This window comes from Cryptotermes secundus, unplaced genomic scaffold (assembly GCF_002891405.2).
Source record: "Cryptotermes secundus unplaced genomic scaffold, Csec_1.0 scaffold928, whole genome shotgun sequence".
In the NCBI taxonomy this organism is placed as follows: Eukaryota; Metazoa; Arthropoda; class Insecta; order Blattodea; family Kalotermitidae; genus Cryptotermes; species Cryptotermes secundus.
Genome location: NW_019738362.1, coordinates 175,826 through 202,458, shown reverse-complemented (window position 1 = coordinate 202,458; position 26,633 = coordinate 175,826). Strand labels below are relative to the sequence as shown.

At 44.3% G+C, this 26,633-nt stretch overlaps 1 protein-coding gene across 1 annotated transcript in view; it reads left to right on the top strand.

Moving 5' to 3' along the window:
• LOC111870933 (homeobox protein CHOX-CAD-like) overlaps window positions 1-20,983 on the top strand; it is a 47,413-nt gene extending 26,430 nt beyond the window's left edge. Inside the window, exons 2-3 of the mRNA XM_023863580.2 lie at window positions 14,752-14,897; window positions 17,533-20,983. Coding sequence (XP_023719348.1) covers window positions 14,752-14,897; window positions 17,533-17,703 — 317 coding nt within the window. The 3' untranslated portion in view covers window positions 17,704-20,983. The remainder of the gene's footprint in view (window positions 1-14,751; window positions 14,898-17,532) is intronic.
• Window positions 20,984-26,633: the final 5,650 nt, after the last annotated feature.

Sequence of the window (26,633 nt, the reverse complement as noted above, 5' to 3'; positions counted from 1 at the left end):
GACAGATCCACGTTAGCATCTGCAACTGGCAACGTGCAGCGTTACCATAATGTCAGGCAGCATCATTACATTTCCCTTGAACTCAGAGAGCGTGTCTCGCCCTGCCACAGGCAGAGGGTGCTGAAAAGGGATGAAGTGACGGGAGGTTGGAGAAAACTGCATAATGAGGAGCTTCATAACTTGTGCTCTTATCCATTTATAATTAGAATGATCAAGTCAAGGAGGTGGACAGGGCATGTAGCACGAATTGGGGAGACGAGGAATGCATATAGGATATTGATGGGAAAGCCTAAAGGGAAGAGACCACTGGGAAGACCAAGGCGTAGGTGGGCGAACAATATTAAAATGGATCTTAGAGAGATAGGATGGGATGGTATGGATTGGATTGATGTGGCTCAGGATAGGGACCAGTGGAGGGCTCTTGTGAACACGGTAATAAACCTTCGAGTTCCATAAAATGCTGGGAAATTCTTGAGTATCTGCACAACTGGCGGCTTCTCAAGGAGGCCTCAGCTCCATGAGCGAGTTCTTTGTCCCTGTACTAGCCAATGTACTGCAAATACGAGCACGAACAGCATTTTATGCTGTTCTGCCTATGCTCTATCAATGACACAGACCACTACACCGTAGTCAGAATGTTGCTACATCCTATTCTGCGCATGAGATGGGGCCCAGTATCGTCATATCCGAGATCCACTGAACTTACTTACTTACTCATGGAGCTGAGCCCTTTTTGAGGATCCGCCAATTCTGCAGCTACTCAAGAATTTCCCAGCATTTTATGGAACCCGAAGGTTCATCACCGTGTTCACAAGAGCCCTCCACTGGTCCCTATCCTGAGCCAGATTTATCCAATCCATACCATCCCATCCTATCTCTCTAAGATCCATTCTAATATTGTCCACCCACCTACGCCTTGGTCTTCCCTGTGGTCTCTTTCCTTCTGGCTTTCCCACCAATATCCTATACCCATTCCTCGTCTTCCCCATTCGTGCTGCATGACCTGCCCACCTCATCCTCCTTGACTTGATCATTCTAATTATACTTGGAGAAGAGTACAAGTTATGAAGCTCCTCATTATGCAGTTTTCTCCAACCTCCTGTCACTTCATCTCTCTTCGGTCCAAATATTCTCCTCAAACACCCTCAGTCTATGTTCAAGAGATCCACTGAACACGGAATTTTATTCTGAGAAGTTGCCTACTCAATGTACTGTTTTAAGTTTTCACCCAGGACCTCGGGGATTTTCAGGAAGGATATGAGGATAGCTGCAGGTAAACCACGTGACTGGCCTTTGATTGAAAGTTCCGTTACCCAGATCTCCAAAGCACAGGCCAAGTAAGATTTGCACTTGGAAATTCCTTTTGTTGTTTGCTACCATATCTTCATTAGATCTGCACCTGGGTCCGAGAGTATCCTTATCTATCGATCACAAAGGGTGGAGGCTCGGTACCCTGTCATTTGTTCAGTTTCAGTTGGCGGAATTTCTGCGTGGCGACCAACTTTTAGGATCACTAAAAATACTTACAGAACAATGGCACGAAGTGTAAGGCGAACAAAAGGCAAGGCAGACGTAGGTAGGGGCGAAAAGTTATACCCCGAGGCGTATGATGCCGTATTGTTTGTTGAGATTGAAATAATTTTCGGAGTAAGGTGTCCCTTCAATCTTGTTGGTCGAAGTGTAAGCAGAGCTCGCTTCTAGCTTCACAGTCTTCAGGATATCCCTGAGGATTTTGGCAACACGTTCGTCCGAAACGTCGGTACCTGTCTTTCGAACTACACACCATCTGTTCTATCTTACAGACTCCCTCAGCCCTGCCTAATGTTTGAATTTTTCGCGAACTTAAATAAGTTACAAGCCATGAAGATGTGATGAATTTCTGTACGGTTCACCTTCACGCTCAGGCCGTTTTACCCGAGTCCCCGATCCGCTATGGAGAGGAGGCTGCTAGTTGGGCCCCAGATCCGATCTTTGGCCGCTGTGGAGAGGAAATAAACGTTATGATTCCTCGGCTGTCCAGCCACTACACTGACTGAGCTATTTCGGCTTCTCTCTGCTCCGCACATGTTGAAATATCGGACGCGCTTTACAATGCAATAATCGTGCGGTGCGTACGATAATCACAGCGCATCACGCTGGTCTGCGGTCGATTTCGATTTGAACCACGACGAACACACTTGTCCCTTGTTCTCGTTATGTGTCCCTGGGGATCCATTGTCGCTATTGCTCGATTTGGCACTCACATTCGCCCCCTCCCCCCGGTAAAGCCTGTTGTATGGAGAGCAGACATCACAGCAAGCAGGCTAAAAGGTGAATCTTCGGACAATATTGGAGGCTGTTTGGGAAATGCAGACACATTCAAAGGACCAGGCGTGCGCGCTACTCAGGCATGTAGCCCCCTGATATAAAGAAAGTAATTAAAATATGAACCCGCATAATTTATACTGTTAGTTGAAATAGTATAAATCGCTAAGCAGTGATCGAATTCCGGCAGAACTGATTTAACCAGAGAGTATAGAATTACGATCTGAAATCCATAAACTCGTTGATTCCATATATGATATAAACTCCGTCCTAAGTGCAACAATTTATTGTAGGTCTTTCGTCTTAATCCATAAACTCGTTGATTCTATATATGATATAAACTCCGTCCTAAGTGCAACAATTTATTGTAGGTCTTTCGTCTTAATCCATAAACTCGTTGATTCCATATATGATATAAACTCCGTCCTAAGTGCAACAATTTATTGTAGGTCTTTCGTCTTAATCCATAAACTCGTTGATTCTATATATGATATAAACTCCGTCCTAAGTGCAACAATTTATTGTAGGTCTTTCGTCTTAATCCATAAACTCGTTGATTCCATATATGATATAAACTCCGTCCTAAGTGCAACAATTTATTGTAGGTCTTTCGTCTTAATCCATAAACTCGTTGATTCTATATATGATATAAACTCCGTCCTAAGTGCAACAATTTATTGTAGGTCTTTCGTCTTAATCCATAAACTCGTTGATTCCATATATGATATAAACTCCGTCCTAAGTGCAACAATTTATTGTAGGTCTTTCGTCTTAATCCATAAACTCGTTGATTCTATATATGATATAAACTCCGTCCTAAGTGCAACAATTTATTGTAGGTCTTTCGTCTTAATCCATAAACTCGTTGAGTCTATATATGATATAAACTCCGTCTTAAGTGCAGCAATTTATTGTAGGTCTTTCGTCTTGCTTTCTCTTACACTACATGTTTCGGCCGCAAACGGCCATCATCAGGAGTATACACTCACATAGCTGTTACACTTCACTTCGTTTAAAATTTAAAACACAGGTCTTCCCAATTGTTCCCTTCGTTGCTAACAGAATCTACTTCGTTGATTCTCTTTGGAATATTTGGAATTGCCTGATCAGTTGACAAGACAAGAAGGGCGATACAGCTGAGTGTACTAATTATCGTGGAATATCACTGCTATCAACTTGATACAAAATTTTATCAGATATATTTCTCAAGACTAAGTCCATATATAGATAAACTTATTGGGGATCATCAGTGTGGTTTTCGACGTAACAGTTCAACTACGGATCAGATCTTTTGTATTCGTCAGATACCGGACACAGAACGGGAGCACATCAGCTGTTCGTAGACTTCAAGAAAACCTTTGATTCAGTTAGGAGGGAAGTATTGTACAATATTCTCATAGAGTTTGGGATACCCATGAAACTGGTTAGGCTGATTAAAATGTGTTTAAACGAAACATATAGTAAAGTCTGTGTAGGTAAATATTTGTCTGATAAATTTCCTATCCAAAATGGTCTAAGACAAGGTGATGCTTTATCGCCACTCCTTTTCAACTTTGCTTTAGAATATTCCGTTAGGAAGGTCCAGGAAAACCAGACGGAACACATCAGCTGTAGGTCTATGCTGATGATATGAATCTATTGGGAGATAACATAGATAGCACAAAGAAAAAAGCAAACTCTAATTGACGTTAGTAAGGAGATGACTTAAAGACAGCTAATAGTCTTTTAAAATGTGTTACAGTTAAAATATTTGGGAACGACAGTAACAAACCAAAATTTGATTCAGGAAGAAGTTAAGATGGGATGGAATTCTGGTAATGCTTCCTACCATTCAGCCCAGAACTTTTGTCTTCTCGCCTGCTGTCTAAAAACGTAAAAAATAGAGATTGTTTGGACCGAAGAGAGATGAAGTGACAGGAGGTTGGAGAAAACTGCATAATGAGGAGTTTCATATCTTGTAATCTTCGCCGGATATAATTAGAATGATCAAATCAAGGAGAATTAGATGGGCAAGGTAAGTAGCACGCTTGGGGATAAGACAAATGCATATAGGATTTTAGTGGGAAAGTCACTAAGAAGGATAAATGGGGGGATAATATTAAAATGTATCTTAGAGAGATAGGATGGAGTGGTATGGACCGGATTAAGTTGCCTCGGAGCGGATCCCAGTTAGGGGCTTTTGTGAACACGGTAATGAACCTTTGGGTTCCATAATACTTTCGGACTGAGCGGCTGGTGGCTTCTCAAGGACTCTCAGGTAAATACGGAGATAGGGCCTGAATTGGGATATGGCTGCTTCCTTCCCAATCCTCTGTACTTCATATTTCAGTGAGCGCCCCGCCATTCCAGACGTGACAGTGAGAACTTCTGAGACCTTTGTAAAAACCGGCAGGAACATTACAGGTCCAGTGCTGCGGGTGACTATAACAAAAGCCACAGACTCGTATTTATTGCTAACTTCAGTTTAAACATTCTGACAGATGGGCACGGGGTAGGTAAAGAGCGGGGTAATTTTGTAAGCTGATGTGATGGTCTGAAAGTATTTTTCTACCCTGACTTAGTGAGCAGCCATTGTTTTAACGTATATGCTAATAATAGTGATATGCTAAGAGCAATAATTATATAAAAGATGACGATGTTATATCAATAAATTTATTGATTCTGGACATTATATATCGTCTTGTTTGCATCCAAAATCTACAACGTTCCGGAATTTGGATTATGTTTCGGTCTTACGTAAACAAATAGATTTACTGACCAAGCAGATGTCCTGGCTTTTAGGCAGAAGATCAAAACTATCCATCGGAAACAAAATCCTTATATACAAAACAGTAATTATACCAATTTGGACTTACGGCATTGAACTCTGGAGATGTGCCAGTAAATCCAACATCAATATTATCCAAAAATCACAATCGAAAATCCTAAGGATGTTAGTCGACGCACCTTGGTATGTGTCAAACGAAACCCTACATCAAGACTTGAACTTAAAATTCGTGAAAGAAATCATCCTGGACAGAAGCCGCCAACACATGAGCAAAATTGAAACCCACGAGAACGAACTATTGCAACCACTCAGGGAGCCAATCAGCAATAGAAGACTAAAAAGGAAATGGCCAAATGACCTGATATAAAACAAATCAACTTCTGAAGAGGTAATGTCGATGGACATTTTCCTCGCATGACATGTAATAGTCCTTAGCGAAACCATTAACCTATAGAATGTACGTAATTCTGATTGTTAATAAATAAAAAAAAAAATGTTTCGGTCTTCAGGCGGTGCCTACTCAGTGTGCCGATTGATAGATCCAGCCCTGTCTCCGGACTAAATAATAATTGTGTGGACTGACGCTGTCTGAGGAGGAAGCGACAGGAAGACGGAGAAAACTGAGTAATGAGGGCCTCAGTGAGCTCAATCCTTTCCGTTTCCGTAAGCGTCTTCAGCAGACATAGGCGAGGTTCGCTGCTTCTGGCTGCTAATCGACCACAACGGCTGTTTCTTTGCTTGGCAGCCGCCTAATTCACAAAGCAACCCGGACGACGCCGGCATCGAATTCGCTCTTGCAGTTAGGGATTTTGTATTTCATCGTCATGTGTGTGTGTACAAGTTACTGATATTAAAATGCGTAATAGAGTATTACACATTGCTTTTGTTTAGTTTGTCATGTTGGTGTCAAATTTTCTTCTAGATATATTTTGTTAAAATCACAGAATATGACGCTGAAGTACAGTATTCATAACAATAATAATGAAAATAAAAGCATATATAAATATATGAACCTGAAACGAATGTTGCTAGCAATGTATGCTCATACGGATTTTAACAAAACTTGTCTAAAACAAAATTTAAAGCCAATATATGCAAGATTAAACAAAAGTAATAATTTAGTACTTACAATTTTCTTGTTTTGTGTTTTTATACATTAATATTTGCACACAAACACCTATGACGTCCCCAACTTCTAAACATTGGCCAATGTCGGGGACGGTAGCGAAGTCGAGAGTGGGCGTAAATATTTTACCTGATGATGGTCAAAAAGAGCCGAAACATGTTGTAAGATAATAAATTAGATTATACACTATTTTTGTGATGGAATCAAAAACACGATTTATATGGGGGGGGAGTGTTCCATTGGCTGGCAGTCACTTGCAGTGCAGCAATAGGAAGCCTGTGTCACGTCACGGAGCAGGCTGTTTCAGAACCAACCCTCTGGAATTGTATTCGGGAAGTGCTCGGTTCGGATCTCGGTGGGAACAAAGGGTATGGCGACTGCCAGTAAAGGGTTGTGAGACGTTGAGAGTCCCACATTTTCTGGACAATCGACTCACAGATGCGGTGAGGTTCTCAGCCCTACGCGCCGGCGACCCTTTACCCCCAAAGAATATTCATGGTACTCATTTCTGTTAGAGGTTGAGTCGACCCCAGGACCATAGTGCGGCTGGAAGGATTAGGTCAATTGAAAAAGATCCAATGACTTTATCGGGATTTGAACCGGCGACATTCCGGCTGGTAGCATAGTGCCTCAACCAACTACGCTACTGCGTGCCCCTGGCGACTGCCAGTACCTTCAGATATGTCACAGTATTTTTATTAGGTCAGGGCGTCTTCCTTCCAGATTCCTTCAAGTCATCGTACCATCCGATGCTATATGAAAGCGCTGTTAAATAACCCACGGAGAAAAGTGTACTAACTTCCGCTGTGGAATACGAGTTGTAGTGTGACCAATGGGAGGCCACGTTGCAGTTTCTCCGTCCTACCGAATATCCTGTTAAACAGACCTTCAAAGTGTCAGAGGCAGCTTTTAAAAACGTCTTTCGGTCCCGTGACTCCGTGTTTTGACATCCATCACCCTCAAGAGGCTCCCCCCAAGTGAAACTGGATAAGCCGATTAGTTGAACGAGGCGTCAGAACAAACTGACTTTATTTCCCAGAACGGAACCTGTGCACACACACATCTTGTTGACAGCTGAAGGCGGGTTTGTGCGGCAAGCGAACACACATACCGGCGGGGAGTGAGGCTGGAGTCTCGGCAGGGAGTCTGCCCGCACCCCGGGGAAGCATTACGGCCTTCCCGGGAGCAATTATTCAGATGAGACATGACAATGGGAACAGGAACAGAAGTCATGGGGGTCAATTGAAGGGCTGGTGTCGAATCACATGACCAATTGCTTACAGGCCTACCCAGCATAAAGATGTCAGGAATGTGAACCCTGGGATCGGTATGACCACAAATCTGTCCGCTAAAAGGAAGGGAAAATGGATATTTTTGTCTGTATGTCTTTCAGTACGAAGTAATTTTATTACGTCCCTTCACACGTGGGATGCAAATCAATGCAATTGACTCTTGCCAACAGAGATTTACTTGCCACAGGCAACCAGGCTATGTTTGTTTTCGAAGCGGAAATTATATACAAACAGCACTGCGACTTATAAAATTGCAGTCTTACCTCGTAACATTTTATTGCCGTCCGAGAGCGGACTCGAATGAATCTGTACTCACTAATGATCAGTGTGGCTTTTGTGAGCATGCGTATGAACTTCTGTTTGCGATCCCACTGGACAACTTACTGACCTGCCAAGTAAATTCAAATTATGTTTATAACACAACACTCTGGTTTCTACCAGAAGCGGGCATGTAGTGTTGCGTAGGTGGCCGACGTTTCGGTACAACACTCCAAGCGCTTTGTGCGTTTGAGTGTTGCAGTAATGTCATACTGAAGATACAGCCTGTAATGTCCTTCTGTACGCCTGCGCAAATCTTGCAACAAGCCGTGACCAATTTTACCCGGAATACATACGGTTCTATATGGTGAGGCCCACAAGCAGCCCAGAAACTGGACAATGAAGTAAAGAACTGCTTGGAAACCTGCTGGCTTCATTTGTCATTTTCCTTTTTGTTGGGTGTCAACAATCGCAGCTGGGGGGCGGGAGGGGGTGGCACTCATCTGGTTCAGAAACGTTTCAATGTGTCTGTTTGCAGAGCCTTTGCAGTTAAGGCAGTCTGTTAACTGTCTTCTTATCCCAATGCAAATGTCCGCGTGCTATCTCCGCTCTGCGTCATACCGACATGCTGATAACACTGCGCAGATTATGGCGTCTCCTGATCTCGCACTCGATGCGTCTTCACGGAATGAGGCACTGTCCGTCCGTGTCTCCGTGTGTGGTATCGATGGTCACTTAGTAACGGCTGCGTGTCCCCACGGCGCAGCTGCTGCCTACCCTCGTCTAATGTGGCCATTTCGCGCCCTGCCACTGTCGGGGCGCGATAACAATTAAGGCACATATCATCTGCGTGTGTCGTCTCGTAATGTGCGCCACTTAAACCCCCGCTAACCCTCTCGTACCCACGGGCCTACTGTTGCAACTTTCAATTATTTGCGAGCTCGATGGAGGCAGTTGGCAGCTTAATGTCCTGTCCCATGCTCGTGTGCGGGAGGAACAGCCGTTCTCACGGCCAGGAAAGTCGTGGAGTTCGCAGGAATCATGAAGGTACGGACCCAAGTCTGGATATCAACGTCACAGTAGAGTATCAGCTAGTTTTGGCTTTCCCATTGTGGCAGGACCTTCGTTAGATTTCAGTTAGTAGCGTCAGCCCCCCCCCCCCACATAATAGCCCAGAACTAATCTTTGTGGACGATACGCCGATACGAAATGTAAACACAACGTTGTCGAAGTCAAGAGCTTGGATTATTTGAGTGAGATGGCACGTTTAATGACGTGGAGAGTTTAATTGTCGCCTGTAAGATTTGTAGCAGCCGCAAAGGAGCGTGAGGGATTTGTCTCTCAACTCAATCACAGTCGGATGTTTACAGAATTGTCTCAAGTCCACGGTCCCCGCTTCGTGAATCTGCCCCACAGGGTGACTCGAACCATCTTATAGTTGATTAGTCTCAATACGGACGCAGCGTTTCGGTATTTAAGGAGCAAAGTAGCAATACTTTATTCGGTAGTAGCTTCCTTGCTGAGTCTCTCAGCAATTAGTACTTGATCCTAGACCTTTTGAGGCTGAAATTTCTATTGCAACGTTGAAAAGGTACAAAACTCCAGGTAGTGATCTCCGGCAGAGCTGCTTCAAGCAGGAGGCGAAACATATTGGTCGATAAACACATTAATTTTATTTGGCATAAGGAAAAATTGCCTTATCAGTGGAAGGAGTCTTATTGTACCAATTCACAAAAAGGGTGATAAAACTGACCGTAATAATTATCAGGGGATATCACTGCTATCAACTTAATTTTATGGAATGTTCTCTCAAAGTTAAGTCCATATATAGACGAAATTATTGGAGATCATCAGTGTGGGTTTTGACATAAATCAACTACAGATCAAATCTTCTGCATTCGTCAGATATTGGAGAAAAAATGGGAGTACGACGAGAGAGTACATGGCTATTCATAGACTTCAAGAAAGCCTATGATTCAGTTAGGAGGGACGTAAAGCCCATATAGGTAAATATTTGTCTGATAAATTTCCTATCCAGAATAGTCTAAAACAAGGTGGTAATTTTATCACCACTCCTTTTCAACTTTTCTTTAGAATATGCCATTAGGAAGGTCCAGGGAGACCAGGTGGGACTGAAATTGAACGGGACACATCAGCTGCTGGACTGTGCTGATGGTGTGAACCTACTGGGTGATAACACAGATACCATAAAGAAAAAACTTTAATTGATGCTAGTAAAGAGGTTGGTCTAGACGTAAATTTGCTGTCTCGTCACCAGGATGAAGAGCAATACATGACGCAAAGACAGCTAACTGAGCCCTTGAAAATGTGGCTCAGTTCAAATATTTGGGAACTACAGTAACAGATCAAAATTCAATTCACGAGGAAATTAAGAGGAGATTGAATCCGGGTAATGTTTGTTACCAGTTTCCTTTCGTCTTCTCGTCTGCTGTATAAAACGTAAGAGTCAGAATACACAAATCTATAATTTTGCCTGTGGTTCGGTATGGGTGTGAAACTTGGTCTCTCACATCAAGGGAGGAACATAGACTGAGGGTGCTTAAGAACAGGGTTCTGAGCACCAAAGAGGGATGAAGTGACAGAAGGTAGGAGAAAAAAATGCATAATTAGGCGCTTAATAACTTGTACTCTTCCCCGGGTATAATTAGAATGATCAAGTGAAGGAGGATGAGATGGGTAGGGCATGTAGCACGAATGGGGGAGAGCGGGAATGAATATAGGATATTGGTGGGAAAGCGGAATGGAAAGAGACCACTGGGAAGATCAAGACGTGGGTGGGTAAACATTATTAAAATGTATCTTAGAGATATAATATGGGGTTGTATGGATTGAATTCATCTGGCTCAGGATAGGGACCAGTGGAGTGCTCTTGTGAACACGATAATGAACACTCTGGTTCGATAAAATGTTCGGACGTTCTTGAGTAGGTACATGACTGGCGGCTTCTCAAGAAGAGCTCAGCTACCAAGGACCGGGGCTCTTTCATGTGCAAAGTTTACAGTAATGCCCCGGATTGGGGATTCTGAGATTCAAAGTCGCCTATTGCGATGGAAGTTAACCGTAGTTCCTCGGAAACATCTGTGAACTTGTACCGCACTTAATGGCAGTCTCCGTAGCTGAGACACCAGAACACCTGCCACATGAGTTTATAGCTTTTGGCTAGTCCACAATCCCTTCTCTTTGGTAAAGTTCATGTTTCGGCCTTCTCGTGCTTCACTTTTAAGAGATGAGATCATTTCTCGGTTGTTACTGCCGCTTGCATACGCCTCAAGACAGTTGAGTCACTAAATATCAGCACTCAGGAGAACTTTGATATTTATGTACCACGCTAAATCAATCCCTGTAACAGGCTATGGAGGCCCATAGGGTTGTGAGACGTTGAGGATCCCACATTATCTAGACAGTTGGCTCACAGATGGCGGTAAGGTTGTCAGCCTTACGCACCGGCCGTGCTTTACTTCCCAGGAAAATTATTTAATTCCTGGTACTCATTTCTGTTAGAGGCTGAGTCGACCCCAGGGTCATAGTGCGGCCGGAAGGATTAGGTCAATTGTAAAGAACAATCCAATGACCTAATCGGGACCTGAACCCGCGACCTTCCGGGCTTCAACCAACTACGCTACCGCATGTTCACGTTTATGTACTGTACTTATCGCTCAGTATTTCGTTGTGTCACTGCATGCAAAGAGCGGTTGCTTTTTCCCCAGTAACACGGACATAGATCTGCTGAGATGCAAATATCAAGGGCTCCGACAAGTTTCCCTTATTCGGGACGAGATCCCAAGGGCTCCGCTCCCGTTGTAAGATTTTGTGCTGTGGCAATTAATTAAGTACAGTGACAACGTTACCTAACCTTCGCCGTAAGGACAGCAGACACTGCAGCCCTTCTCTGTACACTCAAATCCCTTCAATCACCTTCCACACTGTGTATGCGCGATACGACGGACCCAGGAAGAGTGCCCAAAAGTGTCAGTCTCCGGACGAGACCGTAGACGAGTTTACAGGCCAAGCGCCTGGGATGGATCTGTGGACCTCAGCCTGGCATTCCATCGGGTATCACAGCAGGCAGACGTTTAATGGTTTATCGCGTTTAGATGAAGGCGTAAAGACGGGAGGATAATATTAAAACGAATTGTGAAGAAACAGGAAGTGAGGGTGGCTGAAAATGGGGCTAGTGGGGGACTGTTAACATTTCGGAAGCCACAGGAGGAGGGAAATACATTGAACAATTTAGCGACTGTTAGCTTCTCGAAAAGGAGTCTGCTTAATGCACTGGGTTTCAGCCCTCTCGACGCGTTTGCTGTTTTGTACTAGAGTTCTTGAGGCGGAAGAAAGCGATTGAAATTTAGAAACACGTGATGTTGTGTTTTCTGTCAGGTGGTTATTGCAGGCCGTCTGCAGGTCAGTGCACCCAAGAGGGAACAGTAACTAAAGTACGTCTTGCGGCACAGGAATTTTTATTTCCAAATTCCGAACTGCGGTTCTGTGCGCTGTCTGGACTCGATACAGGAAGTGTCACCTTGTACGTCACAATTCTGATATACGGGTATATGGGGGTGGCCCAAGACACCATGTCATAAGTGACGTTAGTGCTGCCAACTTCTGAAATTTTGTGATAAAAATGTGTACTATTGAAAATAAAACAGCCTATTGGAAATTTATTGGTATGATCACAACCAAACTGCTAACCCTGGTTTTAATTATAATATTGTAGTTAAGTGTCCTGTTTCTTTAAAATATCTGTACACATTTATTTCTGTCTGGTCTTAATGTAGCACCAAGGTCATTAAGGCGTGTGGGAAGTGGAGGTATATGTCCATGGATTCTGAAAGGCGGAAGGGGGGCGCACTGGAGACGGATGTGGATGGTTATTTTCCTGGAACGAAATTCCTGTTACCTGGGTTTTACAGCCCGCAGGCTAGTCGCTATCCTGTCTGAGCTGAGGGAAACATTACGATCCGCCACTGGAACACACCACAGTATTGTTATCACAAACAGGCCGCCTGTCTCTCATCTCGCCGCAGTGCTAATCCCTATGCTCTGATAACAGCGCTCGTTGTTATCAGCCAGCGAGTTGTGTACACTCTGTTTAAAATTTCGTAACGTTTAGAAAGGAAACAGCGCGGATGCTGTGTCGTGTACACTACGGGTTGCCTGTGCACCAGGAGGCGGAACTTCTCCGCCAGAAGCAATACACCAGCGCGGGAGGGAGAGTTCTTATGTGATGCATAATTAGGAAGGAGCAATCAGTCGTGTGGAGATGACACAAATTTGTTGACCGATCTCCATGTTGGGAGCCCAGCAATTGTAATTCTTGGCTTCAAGTAGAAGCATTTCCCTTGCAAGTGTCCGGAAGATGACGTCACGCGATGTAGTACAATCGTTGGGCTGGGCTCAGTGGCCTACGCTCGTGTTCGGGAGATACTCGGCTCAAATCCCGTCCGGGACCACCGGCTACTATGAACGGCGATGGGGAATTGGTCTTCCTCAGTTATTCCAAGTGAATGCTTATGTGTTTGGCACGTAACCTGCGGAAAGGTTGGGAAGTGCTTTCCGTGACGCATTTTGCGTTTTGTTTGGAATTCCTTTCCACCCAGCTATTCAGCATTGGCATGAGCTGGCATATCAGTGTAAGGAAACCGAAGCTTCATGCCTGGCCGATTCGTATCGACAGAGATCGAATGCAGCTGGGTATCGATTAGGGAGGACGGGATTTGACTCTCACCAGCAGATGTCTAGCTCCTAACGGATTTCATACACCGTGTTCAAAGGCAATGGAAATTCCAGCGGCCCATGCGATGCTTTGGATCCAGCTGGCACGAGTGGATAGATAGTTGACTTCCCTTCATGCGGTCCCCACATCGCAGATTTTGGAGTCTTGACACTCGTATTCGGCTCAGTGCAAGAGGGAGATACGTGTACTGCTGCCTCGTCGCTTGGCGACAGTTGGGCCGGGTACACAATAGCGAGCTGTTGCATGTAACGTAACGGTTACTGTAACCACATTCTAAGTTTGCGTCTATGACAAGATTGTTAATGAGTGTACGTCACTCCCGAGTGGGAACTGAACTGGCAGGGAAAACCGATGTACTTGGATTGAACCTGACACTTTGGACAACACAAATCCCACATGACCTGACCTAGGATCGAACCCGGTCCTGGTGGTGGGGTGAGATACGAATAGTGGAAATATGAAGCCAGTGGCGGTATTTGTACCAGTTTGTGTTACGGCCCTGTGTTTAGCTTCCATTTTCAGGCTGAATATGGCGGAGGGTGTTTAGGGATTTGAGGTTTTCGAAGTGACGTCGAGCCCCAAGATGCAGGCAGCATGTTCCTCCGAAACGTCCGTATGCACCAATAGTGCCATGCGGAGTTACAGTAGACAACAATTAACCTATTTCATTCATCTATTCTGGGGGGTGTCCGGTTCGAATCTCGGCCAAGAACCTGGCTCCTGAGAGATTTGTGGTTTTCCAGGAGCAAGTCATAGAGAAAAATTTGGTACGAACTGGCAGGACAGAACGAAGTTCGCAATGTATACACAACAAGAGCAACTTTATCTGAACAAATAAGCAGAGTTATAAAGACTAAGACAGAAATAGGAGGGTATAGTTCATTGTTCGAAGCGATGTGTTTGCAGAGCACGCTCCACGCCCATCTTGAAGCACACGTGAACCGCAAACACATGACGGAGTTACTCAAGGTCATATCCCGAGCCAGATGTACCCAATCCACGTACACTCCAACCATTTCATTCACATAGGCTGCCCCAGAAGACCGACATGTTTGATATGAGGCTTTCATTTGTTAACTCTGAAGGGTACAGTCTTTTCGGATGTGACACCGTACAGTCCGGTGGAAGTTCGCCGTCTTCGTTCAGCATGACTTTTGCTCGTTACTGGCTTATCATATCTTCTGAGAAACTTCTGCCGGACTGCACGGCCTCACATCCCTGTACATAATGCAGTGTCGCTCTGTTGCAGGCAAGACGCGCACGAAGGACAAGTACCGCGTCGTGTACAGCGACCATCAGCGGCTGGAGCTTGAGAAGGAGTTCCACTACAGCCGCTACATCACGATCAGACGCAAGGCCGAGCTGGCCGCCAACCTGGGGCTCTCTGAGAGACAGGTGAGTCCTGAACCAGCTGATTCCAGTCCACACCCATTTTAATATTATCCTTCTAGTTACATCTAGTCTCCCAAGGCTAGTTATATTTTCATCTGTTGCACAAGCTACATGCCTCGTCTTTATGCATGATAATATCACCGAGTGGCAACCTTTTGTTCGGGAGGTCCTAACCTCTGTGAGGCCAATGTCACTTCCTTCCAAATCCGTCCCTATTCATCAGCCATCCTGCATTTCGAAGCTGTATACTCTGTAGATGGGCACAGCGTGACCGAGTGCGCCTGCGCACAGACGGAATGAACTCACTCCACAAAGCAGAGGCCTCTTTGAGAAGCTGATGGTCACAAAGCTTGCTTAGATTTTCCTCACCCCTTATAGATTCCAAAGTCAATTTCTAAGTGCCAGCTGCTGGATCCTGTCCTGGGCCGGTTTAATCCAGTTCACGTCCATCCACATTTCCTCTCGAGCCTCGCACACACAAGGATCTTGTCTTTCTGTGACAGGTCCGCTGCCGACGCTCTGTTTGGACACTGATAACATTGAGAAAACACGCCGACTGCGCGTGCTCATGCGGTCGCCGTTCCTGGCGCTCTTGGCGTTTCTGAGCAGAAGTGTGCCGCTGGGAGTCGCAGCCAATAATTATCCGATTTCTGTGAGAAGATCCCGGAGAACGCGTGTTCAGTTTCATTTTGTAACAGCTGTGACGCACTCGACTTCCTTTCTTTATCAGGAAATAAACAAAATTTCAAATATAAGAAAGGAGCCCCTGTAGCACCGGGTTCTGTTATGCTCGGATTGAACATGGGTACATTTACATAGCTGCAGGCCTCTAAATTCGCCGATCACAGTGGCCGCTCGCGCATTCTAAGGCTCAAACACTGGGATCATGGGTTCCAATCCCACTTGAGGCATGTATGTCTGTGTTTGTGTTCTGTGTGTAGGTAGCGGCTTTGGGACGGGCTGATCCCCGGTCCGAGGAGTCCTACCGACTGTAAAAGATCAAGAAACTGAAAACACGTCCAAGGCCCAACAAAGGGCTACAGAGCCATAGGTAGATAAACAGATGTGTAAATTCAGGTGTCAGGAAACGTTGTCTAATTATAAGAGAATTCGGTAATCTTCAGATGTCTTCGAACGATTACTGATTTTTTGTGAAGTTGCGGCAATGTACGCACAGATGAACAGTCGGCGCGACGGTCAGTTGCATATGCAGAACCCCAGTGCTTGTGGCAACACGGATATGTTCGAAACATACTGCACACCAATAAAAATAGAACAGCTCACAAACGCATGAATGCCTGCATGTATTCCTTCCACTTTCTTTCGAATTCATAGTTCGCTGATCATTGTGCCTTTTGAGGGTACATATTCCGAGCTTCTGACACCGTCCATAAAGAGAAATTCATTGAAGTTCAAACAGCACTTCCCCGAATTGCCATGGCCGGACATAAAGCAGGAAGCTCATAAGCTAATGCACCAAAAACTGGCTGTCTTCGGCTAGCAACCAAAATGAAATGAAGGCCAGTGAAAGACAGGCTTGTTTTGGTGGACAGGGAACTGCATCCAGTGCTCCCACAAGTTTCCTTGTTGAAGGAGCCTTTTCAGAAGGAGAATGTAACTCTTCCATTACACGCGGGTCAGTCCGTCTGCAACAGCCGTGTTCTTATATTCTGAAAGTTCCATTTGTGTTTAAACACCATGCCGTTATGACTCATGGGGGCATGGAGGTGAGCAGGTAGCTTCACGCCCCGGCCGCCCATTGTATAGGAAATATAAATGATGCAATGATGTTAGTGATAACTATACATGTCGGCAGATGTTGCGTGCCTAGAGGTGACGCGTGCTCAGGCATGGACACTTGTTCCTGCACACGGCCGTGAAGCATATAAATATTCATGCTTCCGTGTGTCTGACACGGCTACTAAGTTATGCGACCGTCATCAGTTGATGGGAGCGCGCGATGTCTACTCTTCGGCATAGAAGCCATATCCGTGTAACTGCAGGCTGTATTTGTTGTCAGGCAACATGACTGACGATGAATGGGACTTATAAGTGACTTGTCCTCCCTTACCGAGGCGATTTGCGTGTCTTAATCGCCCGGAGAGTAATCCTAGGTAGGGATTCAGGCTAACGGTACCCTTGGGCCCTTCCGGTTGGGGGTTAGGCTAGAAACCTAACTAGGGATGCCGGATGGGTCTCTTTGCCACAGAGGAGACTCAGAGTGGAGGCTTGGGCAAGATGGCGTGTTCAGACGGGCCAGACCGCCTGCTGCAGAAAGTGCTTACTGGCAGTCTCAACCTGTACTTCGCAAAATAATCTCACGAGACGGTTAGGGGGTTGGGAAAGGAGGTACGAGGTTGCTGTGTGCTATTGAGAATAATATTAAAATGTAGCTTAGAATAAGCTAATATTCTGTGGACATACTCAGGCCAGGATCCTCTGACAGTCCTGGAGGAACAGCTTGAGGCGTTCTATACCTCGGTGGAAGATGGAAATGATTTACCGGTCTCACCGTCCCTACGCTGTGGACTTTGGCGTCCACCGTATTGCTTGTGCCCCGGATTCCCTTGCCATGTGACATGTCCTCATCAGTGGGCTTGGGTTTACCAGGTGCGCTAAGATTTCTCTCCTCTTGCAGGTCAAGATATGGTTCCAGAACAGAAGAGCTAAGGAGCGCAAGCAAATGAAGAAACGCGACGAGCTGATGCACAAAGAGAAGATGGACGCCGTCACCGCGGCGCACCACCAGCTGCAGCAGATGGCGCCAGTAGTTACAGCCCCGCCGGCCTCGCACGGCGTCGTCATGTGACCAGAGGAACCGTGGTTCGCATCTCAGCAGCAGTCTTCCGCGGGGGGGAGATCATCTGTGACGGGCGAGTGTTCCCCAGATTGCATGACAGCAGAAAGTGTCGGGACAGCGTTTGGACGCTTTCGTGGACAAGCTCCGTGCTGAGTTGTGGCTGCGGGTGTGAACGGTTGAGGAACGCGCCTCAACGATAGGATATTTCACTAACCTAGAGAATGAAATGGGGAAAAGATTGCTTGAAATAGACATGCTGCATACTAAAACGCTTTTGAGGGCGCGTGATGTAGATCGTCATGTGATCTTAAAACACTCATTAGATTATAATTTCTGTGTATATTCAGGGATACAGTTGACCTTATCTTTGGCGTAATTTCGAGTATTTCAAATAGCAACCACAAGAGTTATTTCTTGTGCCAGAAAACCAGTTCCATCAGTCATATGCAGTCTGTAAGACAGGAATTCCAACATTTACAAACGTAAATTGCCTGGAATGGCACATAACACACTTTACCACGAAGTAATCAAAAACATATATCTCGGCAAGAGCTCGGAGCAGACTGCTTTGCGATAGGGACCGAAGTGGCAAGAAGTTGATAGCAAAACCCCTACAAGCATGGGGACGTGAGTTTGATCTGAATAAACTGGACGGAATCTGTTGGAAATGTCAGAAGATTCCAATTTATAAGGGCTTATATTTATTTCAGGAAACATGTGCCTGTGTTCTCCTTACCTGGTACAGTTTTGTGGCACTGAACACCACACAAGCTGCACTAAGCCTTACTAGCTTCTACGTATTGTAATAAAGTTTATTATTTGATATTTGTTTCACATAGCCTATTTCTGTAAAGTTTAACAATTCATTTTGATGTTTACACTTCCGATTTGAAATAAACTTAGATACTAAATTACGTTTTTCTTACATATATATAATCTCCACCTGATTGCGATCAAGTGACGAACAGGATTGCGGAAATCACAGCAAAACTCAGACCTTTCGCAGTACAGAGGACACTGCAAGTTGTACTGCGCGTTTAGGCCAGTGCAAATAAGCAACTTGTACTGATTTCAGATGGCGAGTCTTCATGAAGATATATAAGAACAGTATTATACGTTATTTCATTATCCTGTTGCATTGAGGTATCATTTGCAGTTTTTTTTCCGCTTATAATGCAAACATTTAAACTTAAGCGACGCTGAATCACATTTAATTCACTGAAATATTATAAAAGATTATAATCTTATGTTATGTTGTGTGTAGAGGATGACAGATTAAAAAATATTTATCAATCCACTGAACGGCGTTAATAATCTTTTGTACTGCTAGTGTTACGGACGAGGATGAATGTTCGTTGAATGTGATTAAAATGTATGTACATTTCGGTGGTTATGCTACATGTTTCAGCCGCACAGACCATCTTCAGGCAACATGCTGCACCCTGCACTTAGTCTAATGGTGCTCTTTGAAACATCATACACAGACAGATAAATATAATAGAGACAGTGTCACACGTAACTTCGAACAAGGCCACGCATTCCCGCAACCCACCCCTTTGTCTGAAAATTTTCTTCTGCGCATTCAAGGTTACTCTTGGCGCTCTTGGCCTTGTTCGAAGTTACGTGACACTTGCTATAATAGCGGCATATATCAGATGAAATGCCTAGATTAGTCACTGAAATATGTTCAAACTGGAGGAACATTAAATATAAGATATAAAGAACGTATTCATGCTATCAGAAATATAAGTAATTCCGGATATTCAAATTATATATTAAATACGGAACATATGACACAATAATAGATATTACGGACGTCATAAAGGCAGGAAGGAAAGGCAGGCATTTAAATATTATGAAAAAAAATAACATTTATAAAATTGGCAGGAACAATTTACACATTTCGTAGCGCACAATCCTATATTCCAAACAGTACATGAACTTTACGATAGATAGCAGTACACTCGCTACCTAGAAAGGTATTTGAGCGAGGACAACCTCACCAAAATCAGTACACGGAACACAAAGCAACACTAGATGCACACAACCAAGATGGCGTCTCATCCAATGGGACACGTAAGTACAAAAAATACATAGCATTAAAAACAGAATCACATTAATGATACATTACAGAAACGGCCGCAGTGAAAAATATAGGAATACAGCATCAGAATTAATGATAACAAAGACGTGCCTTCAGAGCACCATTTGACCAAGCGCACCTTGCAGCATGTTGCCTCAAGATGGCATGAGCGGCTGAAACATGTAGCATAACCACCGAAATGTAAATATTTTAATGCCATTTAACGAACATTTTAGAGATTTAAATGTTATTACTGTCCTTTATAATTTAAATTGTTACATTATAGACGAAAACAAGACTGCAAATGATGCATAACACTCTCATGTTGATGCATTAGCACACCAAGCGGGAATTCGCCGCATTGTAGGCCAGTTGCAGTCAATACTTTTGTGTTTCTTATATACTTTTAAGACTCCGGCAAATTTATTTTTTACGATTTGTTTCAGTTTTAATGATCAGTATATTTAATACAATACTCTTTATCAATACACAACATTTTGCATTCCTAGCGACATGCATGCCATCACTAGCGGGTTTAGGTTTCGAACGAAGATTTTTAACTTTCAGAGATTAAAAAATAGTAACTGCCAGAAGGCGCTGAAATACAAGCATTGAATTCGAATGACGCTAGGAGTTGTTGATGGGCGCATTTTGGAATGCGAATGATAAACGTAAAATGCTTCAGAGAAGTGTCACATGTTTTGCATCATTTTGGAAAACGCCTTTAATTTCTTCTCCAACTAACGATATGTCGTTTTCTGAAATGGAATACCGTTTAATTTGACCCCCGAACATGAAACCAGAACTGCTTGACAACGTAACTGAGATGCTTGCAATCGATGTCACTGACTGGCGTTAGTTTCAAAGAAAAGTTAGATAAAGTCATGCTTAAATTACACCCCTGATTTCGTGTAGTTTAGCTGTGGCGATAAACCGAACTAAATAGTGCCTTGAAAGCAGCATTACTTGTGCAGGGATAGTATTGCGCCATAAATCGGCGCATGCGCGTTGGGCGCCATGTACACGCTGGCTGTACTGACGTTCGGAAACTGAAAATTGTCTCCTCAGTACTGCGAAATCAACTGAGTCACCCCTTATAGCATTAAAGCCTATGTAAACATTTTAAGGTGCTCCCATTCGCCGTTTGGTTATCCATTCTGAATATATATGCTTTCTTTCCTTGGCACTACAGCCCCAGTGGGCCTAGGCCTACATCAATGAACTTCTCCGTTCACTTCGGTTTTTCTAGATCTTACACATTCGGTAGGACTCCTTGGGCGGGTGATCAGCTCGTCGCAAGGCCTCTACCTGTACACAAACACAGAAAAAAGCACACACACAAACTAAATATGCCATGAGTGGGATTCGAACCCACGATCCCGGCTTCCGAGCGAGCGAAGACAATACATGCCTTAGACCGCTCAGCTACCGTGACCGGCATTCTGAATATATATAGACAATTTATATTGATAAGCTCGGTATTGCTTTTATTATGGACTAACAGTGACTATTTCCGCGATTTCGTGGGTAGTACTATAGACGAGTGTTAAAATTGCAGTGCATAAAAGTCCTTAAAGCCGGCCACGGTAGCCGAGCGGTCTAAGGCATGTACTGTCTTCGCTCGCTTGGAAACCGGGATCGTGGGTTCGAATCCCATTCATAGCATATTTAGTTTGTGTGTGTGCTTTTTTCTGTGTTTGTGTACAAGTAGAGGCCTTGCGACGAGCTGATCACCCGCCCAAGGAGTCCTACCGAATGTGTAAGATCTAGAAAAACCGAAGTGAACGGAGAAGTTCATGGAGGTAGGTCTAGGCCCAAATTGGGGCTGTAGCGCCAAGGGGGAAAAAAGACCTTAAAAGAGGTGGAACTAGGACTACTATAGCTTCCTGAATACAGGTCTGATCCGTGTTGAACATACCCTCAAAATCAGGCGGATTTTGTCGATCGTTGGTCACGAAGAAAATCACGGATACCTCATTCAGAATAACTGGTGCCCCAACGGAGATCTGAACCGAGAACCTCCAAAATACATGTTACCGCCACGTCGCTCTTGACGAATTCTTGAACCTGTTACATAAACATATACGTATAACATTGATTTGAGTTCCTCGGTACGGGAAACAGGCTTGCCAAGGGGGAGTTCCTGCATTTTAAGGCTGCAAATGCCGATGATATTTTCAGATATAAATATGTTAAGGAATTCATGGGGGTTCGTTTTATTTCTTTAACTTTGAAGTGACTGAATCAATTCGCCATATCTGTGGTCTCATTGAATTCGAGTATGATGTGCCCTCAAGGATGTTTTAGACAAAGTATGGTAGCTTGTTTCTGTTGAAGCGCGAACACATGGACTTCCGGTGCGCCTGCGTTGTGACACTGCAGTCTCAAGACGTCAGATCCTCGTAACGTACGGTAGGCTATTTCCGCGCTTGCTGTTGCCAGCCGGTCAAGTGAGAAGGATAAAATTAAAAACAATTCAAAGTTTAGAGGTTGTGCTCGTTATGGGGTAAGATTTGCTGATGTGACATTAATTTTCACACTTGAATCAGCTGCAAATTGAAACGCCAATGCCTACCGGAAGTTCCTCCGAGTATTTGGATGAAACTGAAAAATCTGATTGGCTGTAGAAGACACTAAATTAAATTGACTAGAATAATAGGGTGCCAGAGAAATTAGTTCTCTCTACTAGTGCAGCAACAAAAGTAACTTTGAAAGGGAAAGTACGAGTTATGTGGAGACAAATCTCAGTTGTATATATACATGTAGCTTAGTGTTGCTGTGGTCCGTATCGCCACGCTGCGTGTGAGACTGTGCCTTGCAGAGATGATGACCAGTGTCCCCTTGTATGCAACCGCATTCAAATGAACGCGCCGCAGCCTAGCTCTAAGTGAACTGGTGTCTTGGTGGCAGCCACTTCTAGCAGGTTCAAGAACGGTGCGCACTTCGTTTGTGTAACAACTGCCCGTCAGCAAACCAAGGTTCATGGATGCGGATGGTGAAAATGTGGCCCACAGCAGATAATTACTGGTCGCCATAATGCTCACGTCCTACTGTTCTAATTTAATTGTAAGCATGATTTACACCTAACATTTAGTAATATCCTTTTCGTATGTCGGATGAGACATTGAATTAAAATTGAATTTCTGTACACGGAAGGGCTCCATGATTATTTCTTCCAGGGCAGAGAGGTGAGTGGGTGGCGGCTAGAAAATTTGCTGAATTTACATTTGCGTCATATTACGCCTCTCTGCAGATTTGTGGATCTCTGTTGAAAACCTTGACGACGCCACACTCAAAATAGTTTTTTAAATTTTGATAATACTATTTGGCACATCCTTTATCTAATAAAATTTTTAATTTTGTGGGGGAGGGGAGCCTGCCTTACCGCCATCTCCCCCTGCTAGCCCCTCCATGTGAACGTGTCACAGTTGCTTTTCCTTCTGTATCCGTCTGAAGTCTGCCATGTTTGAAGGAATTTGTTGGAATGAACTAATATGGTGGCATGCGCATCCTCCGGTTATGGTAGGCGTGTGCACTACTGAATGCAAAGGCATCAAACTGACTTTCTTGCGGTTTTGTTTCTTATCCTATCTTTAAGAATGAATACATTTATTCCAATTGTTGGCTGGTCCCACAAAACTTACGTAAGAAGGTCTTCATGTTTTTGAAGGCGAGCTGAGATTCCCAAGAATCGAATATGAAATTGTTTTTAGAAGTCAGGGCCTTAGTTTCGTTTTTGTAGCCACTGGGCTCTTAAGCTGAGCAGCGGTGAGCCAGGCGATTCCATCGAACTAGATTTCTCTTAGCAGAACATTCTCTTCTCAGGGCAGACCTGAAGCTCGAAGCCTTGTTTACCCATTTGCATGGGTCGGTTTTATGTTCACGAAGTATTTAATTCTGACGTAACTTATCGTCAGCCTTTATATGTTTCCAAGGAAAAGTTGCGAACATGAGCCATGTCTACTCATTTTTACACACTGGCTGCGCTGTTGCAAACTTCAGCACGGAATTTCGATTTCTGTCGCAAATTTCACACGGCTTACGGGCCTAAGTCCTGTGTAAGCAGTTGAGACGCAAGATCTGTCAGTGTACAAAGAGCCTGGGTTTATCCTATGTAGGCATTGTTCATGTTCCTTGTGTTTGTTGAGTTGTCATGTCTCACTGTTAAATGTATAAACTGTTTGCAATATAATCCAATTATGCTTTTAAACATACAAGTTGCTGTTTTATTTTATTCCATGTCCATTAAACCTCAACGGCTACAGTTGGTACCATTGTAAATAATCCTCCAACCTGCACTGTTACCCCCCCTCCTCAAAGTAATTAAGTTAAGTCATAACTTAGTAAGTTTTGCAAAGCATTCACTGGGCAAAAGCTGCGAGAGTTTTGTCTCGTCCTGATGATAACGACAATGTGTTTGGGATGACAGAAACCTTCCTCATGGCGAAAATATCTCAGGCTTCCAAGGGATGAAAAAAATTAATTGAATGTACACTTTTGTGGTTAGAGTAAGGATTGTGCTTATATTAGGTCCAATGCTCAGAATAGAAAAATAATTAGTGCGCATTTGCAACGAAAAGTGGCTAAAGATAAGCCAGTTGCATTCACCATGTCTGTCTCTCAGAGTTCGGCTTCAATTTTCCAAACCCTTTCAGTTTTGAAGAAAGTCGTCTTCTAGGTTTTGGCGCCGTGTATTCTTCGTTTTAGCCGACGTTTCGGAAAAACGTATCGTCTCCATCTTCAGAGCAGGTGAATTGGCTTGTGAATGCAGAGAGCATTGGAAACCGGGATCTTGGGTTCGAATCCCACTGAGGGCATGGATGTTTAGTTTGTGTGTGTTCGTTTTTCTGTGTTTGTGTACAGGTAGAGGCCTTGCGACGAGCTGATCACCCGCCCAAGGAGTCCTACCGAATGTATAAGATCTAGAAAAACCGAAGTGAACGGAGAAGTTCATGGAGGTAGGCCTAGGCCCACTGAGGCTGTAGTGCCAAGAACAAAAAAGTGAAATCGGTTTCACATGTCGCCGGTACAAATTACACAACTTGAGGAATTTGTTTGCGTGTACTTTCACCTTGAATCCAAAGTATACGTTCAGATGCCCCTACAGTAACACACGGACATACTTAGCTACGTTTATGAAAATTATTTTATTCGAGATTTCCGTATATATGAAACCTGTGGTAATATTCAGGTGATAATTGATGTTTACACTTGACTGCGATTTAACCCAGGCAGCTTCTACTCGACCTCCTTGAAGAACGAATGTGTTGAATTCCGTAGCTCATCTGTTTAAACAAGAGAATCAAAGAGAAACAGAACAAGCTTTGTTAGACGCTACTGAGAAGGCTAAGTATATGTTAATTTCTCGCAACCAGAATACAGGGCCCAAACCACGACGTAAAGATGGCTAGAAGATCCTTTGAAAACTTGAGAAGGTTCAGAATTTTTGCAATGGTATTAACGGATCGATACTGCATCCATTAAAAACTAAATTTAAATGAAATTTGGGGAAATGCTTACTACTATTCGGTCCAGAAAACTGCACATTGAGGAGTTCGCACGCCTGACTTTTATCTCGTTTCACCACGTGATCATGCCTGATCTAGGCAGAAACAATTTGACAAGCATCGCTGTGCAAACATTGGCCGACGTAGAGACAGCAGCAGACGGAGAGTAAATACATTGAAATGCAATTAGATAATCCCGAAGGACGTAGCAAAGTAATGTCGCCAGAAATCTTACAGATCAGATCAAGGAGGATGGAATGCTCGGGGTACTTCAAGTACGCATGACGGGAAACCGAATGGCAAGAGAGAACCCGCGCGACCTAAAAGTAGATTGGAGGATAACAGCAAACTGGATCTTGAAAAAAAAAACGGGAGATTGGGCTGGATATTTCTGGCTACGGACTGGTAGCGGTAATGAACCTCAGGGCCCATAAAATGCTGGGATTTCTTTTGACTAGCTGAGCAACTCTTAGCTTCTCGCTCCCTTCCCCGTCTATATGATGTGGACACTGGAAGAGCACATGGTATTTTTTAGTTGGGGTGGGTTGAGACCGTCCACTCGGTATGTCGGCCATTGCTTGGCATATTGTACTAGCCCCGGATGACGGTTAATGCTTGTGGAGCAGTCGGGGGAATGAAAATTGGCAGGGGAAACCGAAATACTCGAAGAAAACCTGGCCCAGTGCCACTTCGGCTCGAACCCTGGCCGCCGCGGTTGGAAGCCCGGCGTGCTAGCTAAAGCAGCTTGGGTTACCACAGTTCTTGGCTTGATAGACGTAGAACCCATAATCACAACAGAAGATTTGGAGAGGCGCCTCTTTGTTTCAGCTCGCTGTGTGTAGTGACGTAAGTATTCGCGATGCAAGGGGAGTTATTTATCTTGTGAATCAGACTTGGAGCCGTCGGTCCCCGGGCAGTTAGTGGCACGACGCCCCGGGGACGCATACCGACTCGTTCTTTCTATTTGTCTTCCTGCACGAACTCGATCTGATGGGATGGGCTATTGTTTCATTTCAAAGCCACAGCCCACAGCTGGGAGAGTTAGGAGCTCCTGAAAACATAAACATGAGCCGAATAATGGCTACGGATTGGCAACTTAACATCTGATGTTCTCAGCGCTGAAGATTCATATTGTGAATGCGGCCTGGTAGGTGTACCGACGTTTGGATGAGCTTTGAGGGTGTTTTTTCCTCCGAAACAGGGGCATTCGCCACCTACTGGACATAAAATAAGAAAATTTGATTTTGTAAGTTGTACTTATGCCGGTCACGGTAGCCGAGCGGTCTAAGGCATGCGCTGTCTTCGCTCGCTTGGAAACCGGGATCCTGGGTTCGAATCCCACTCAGGGC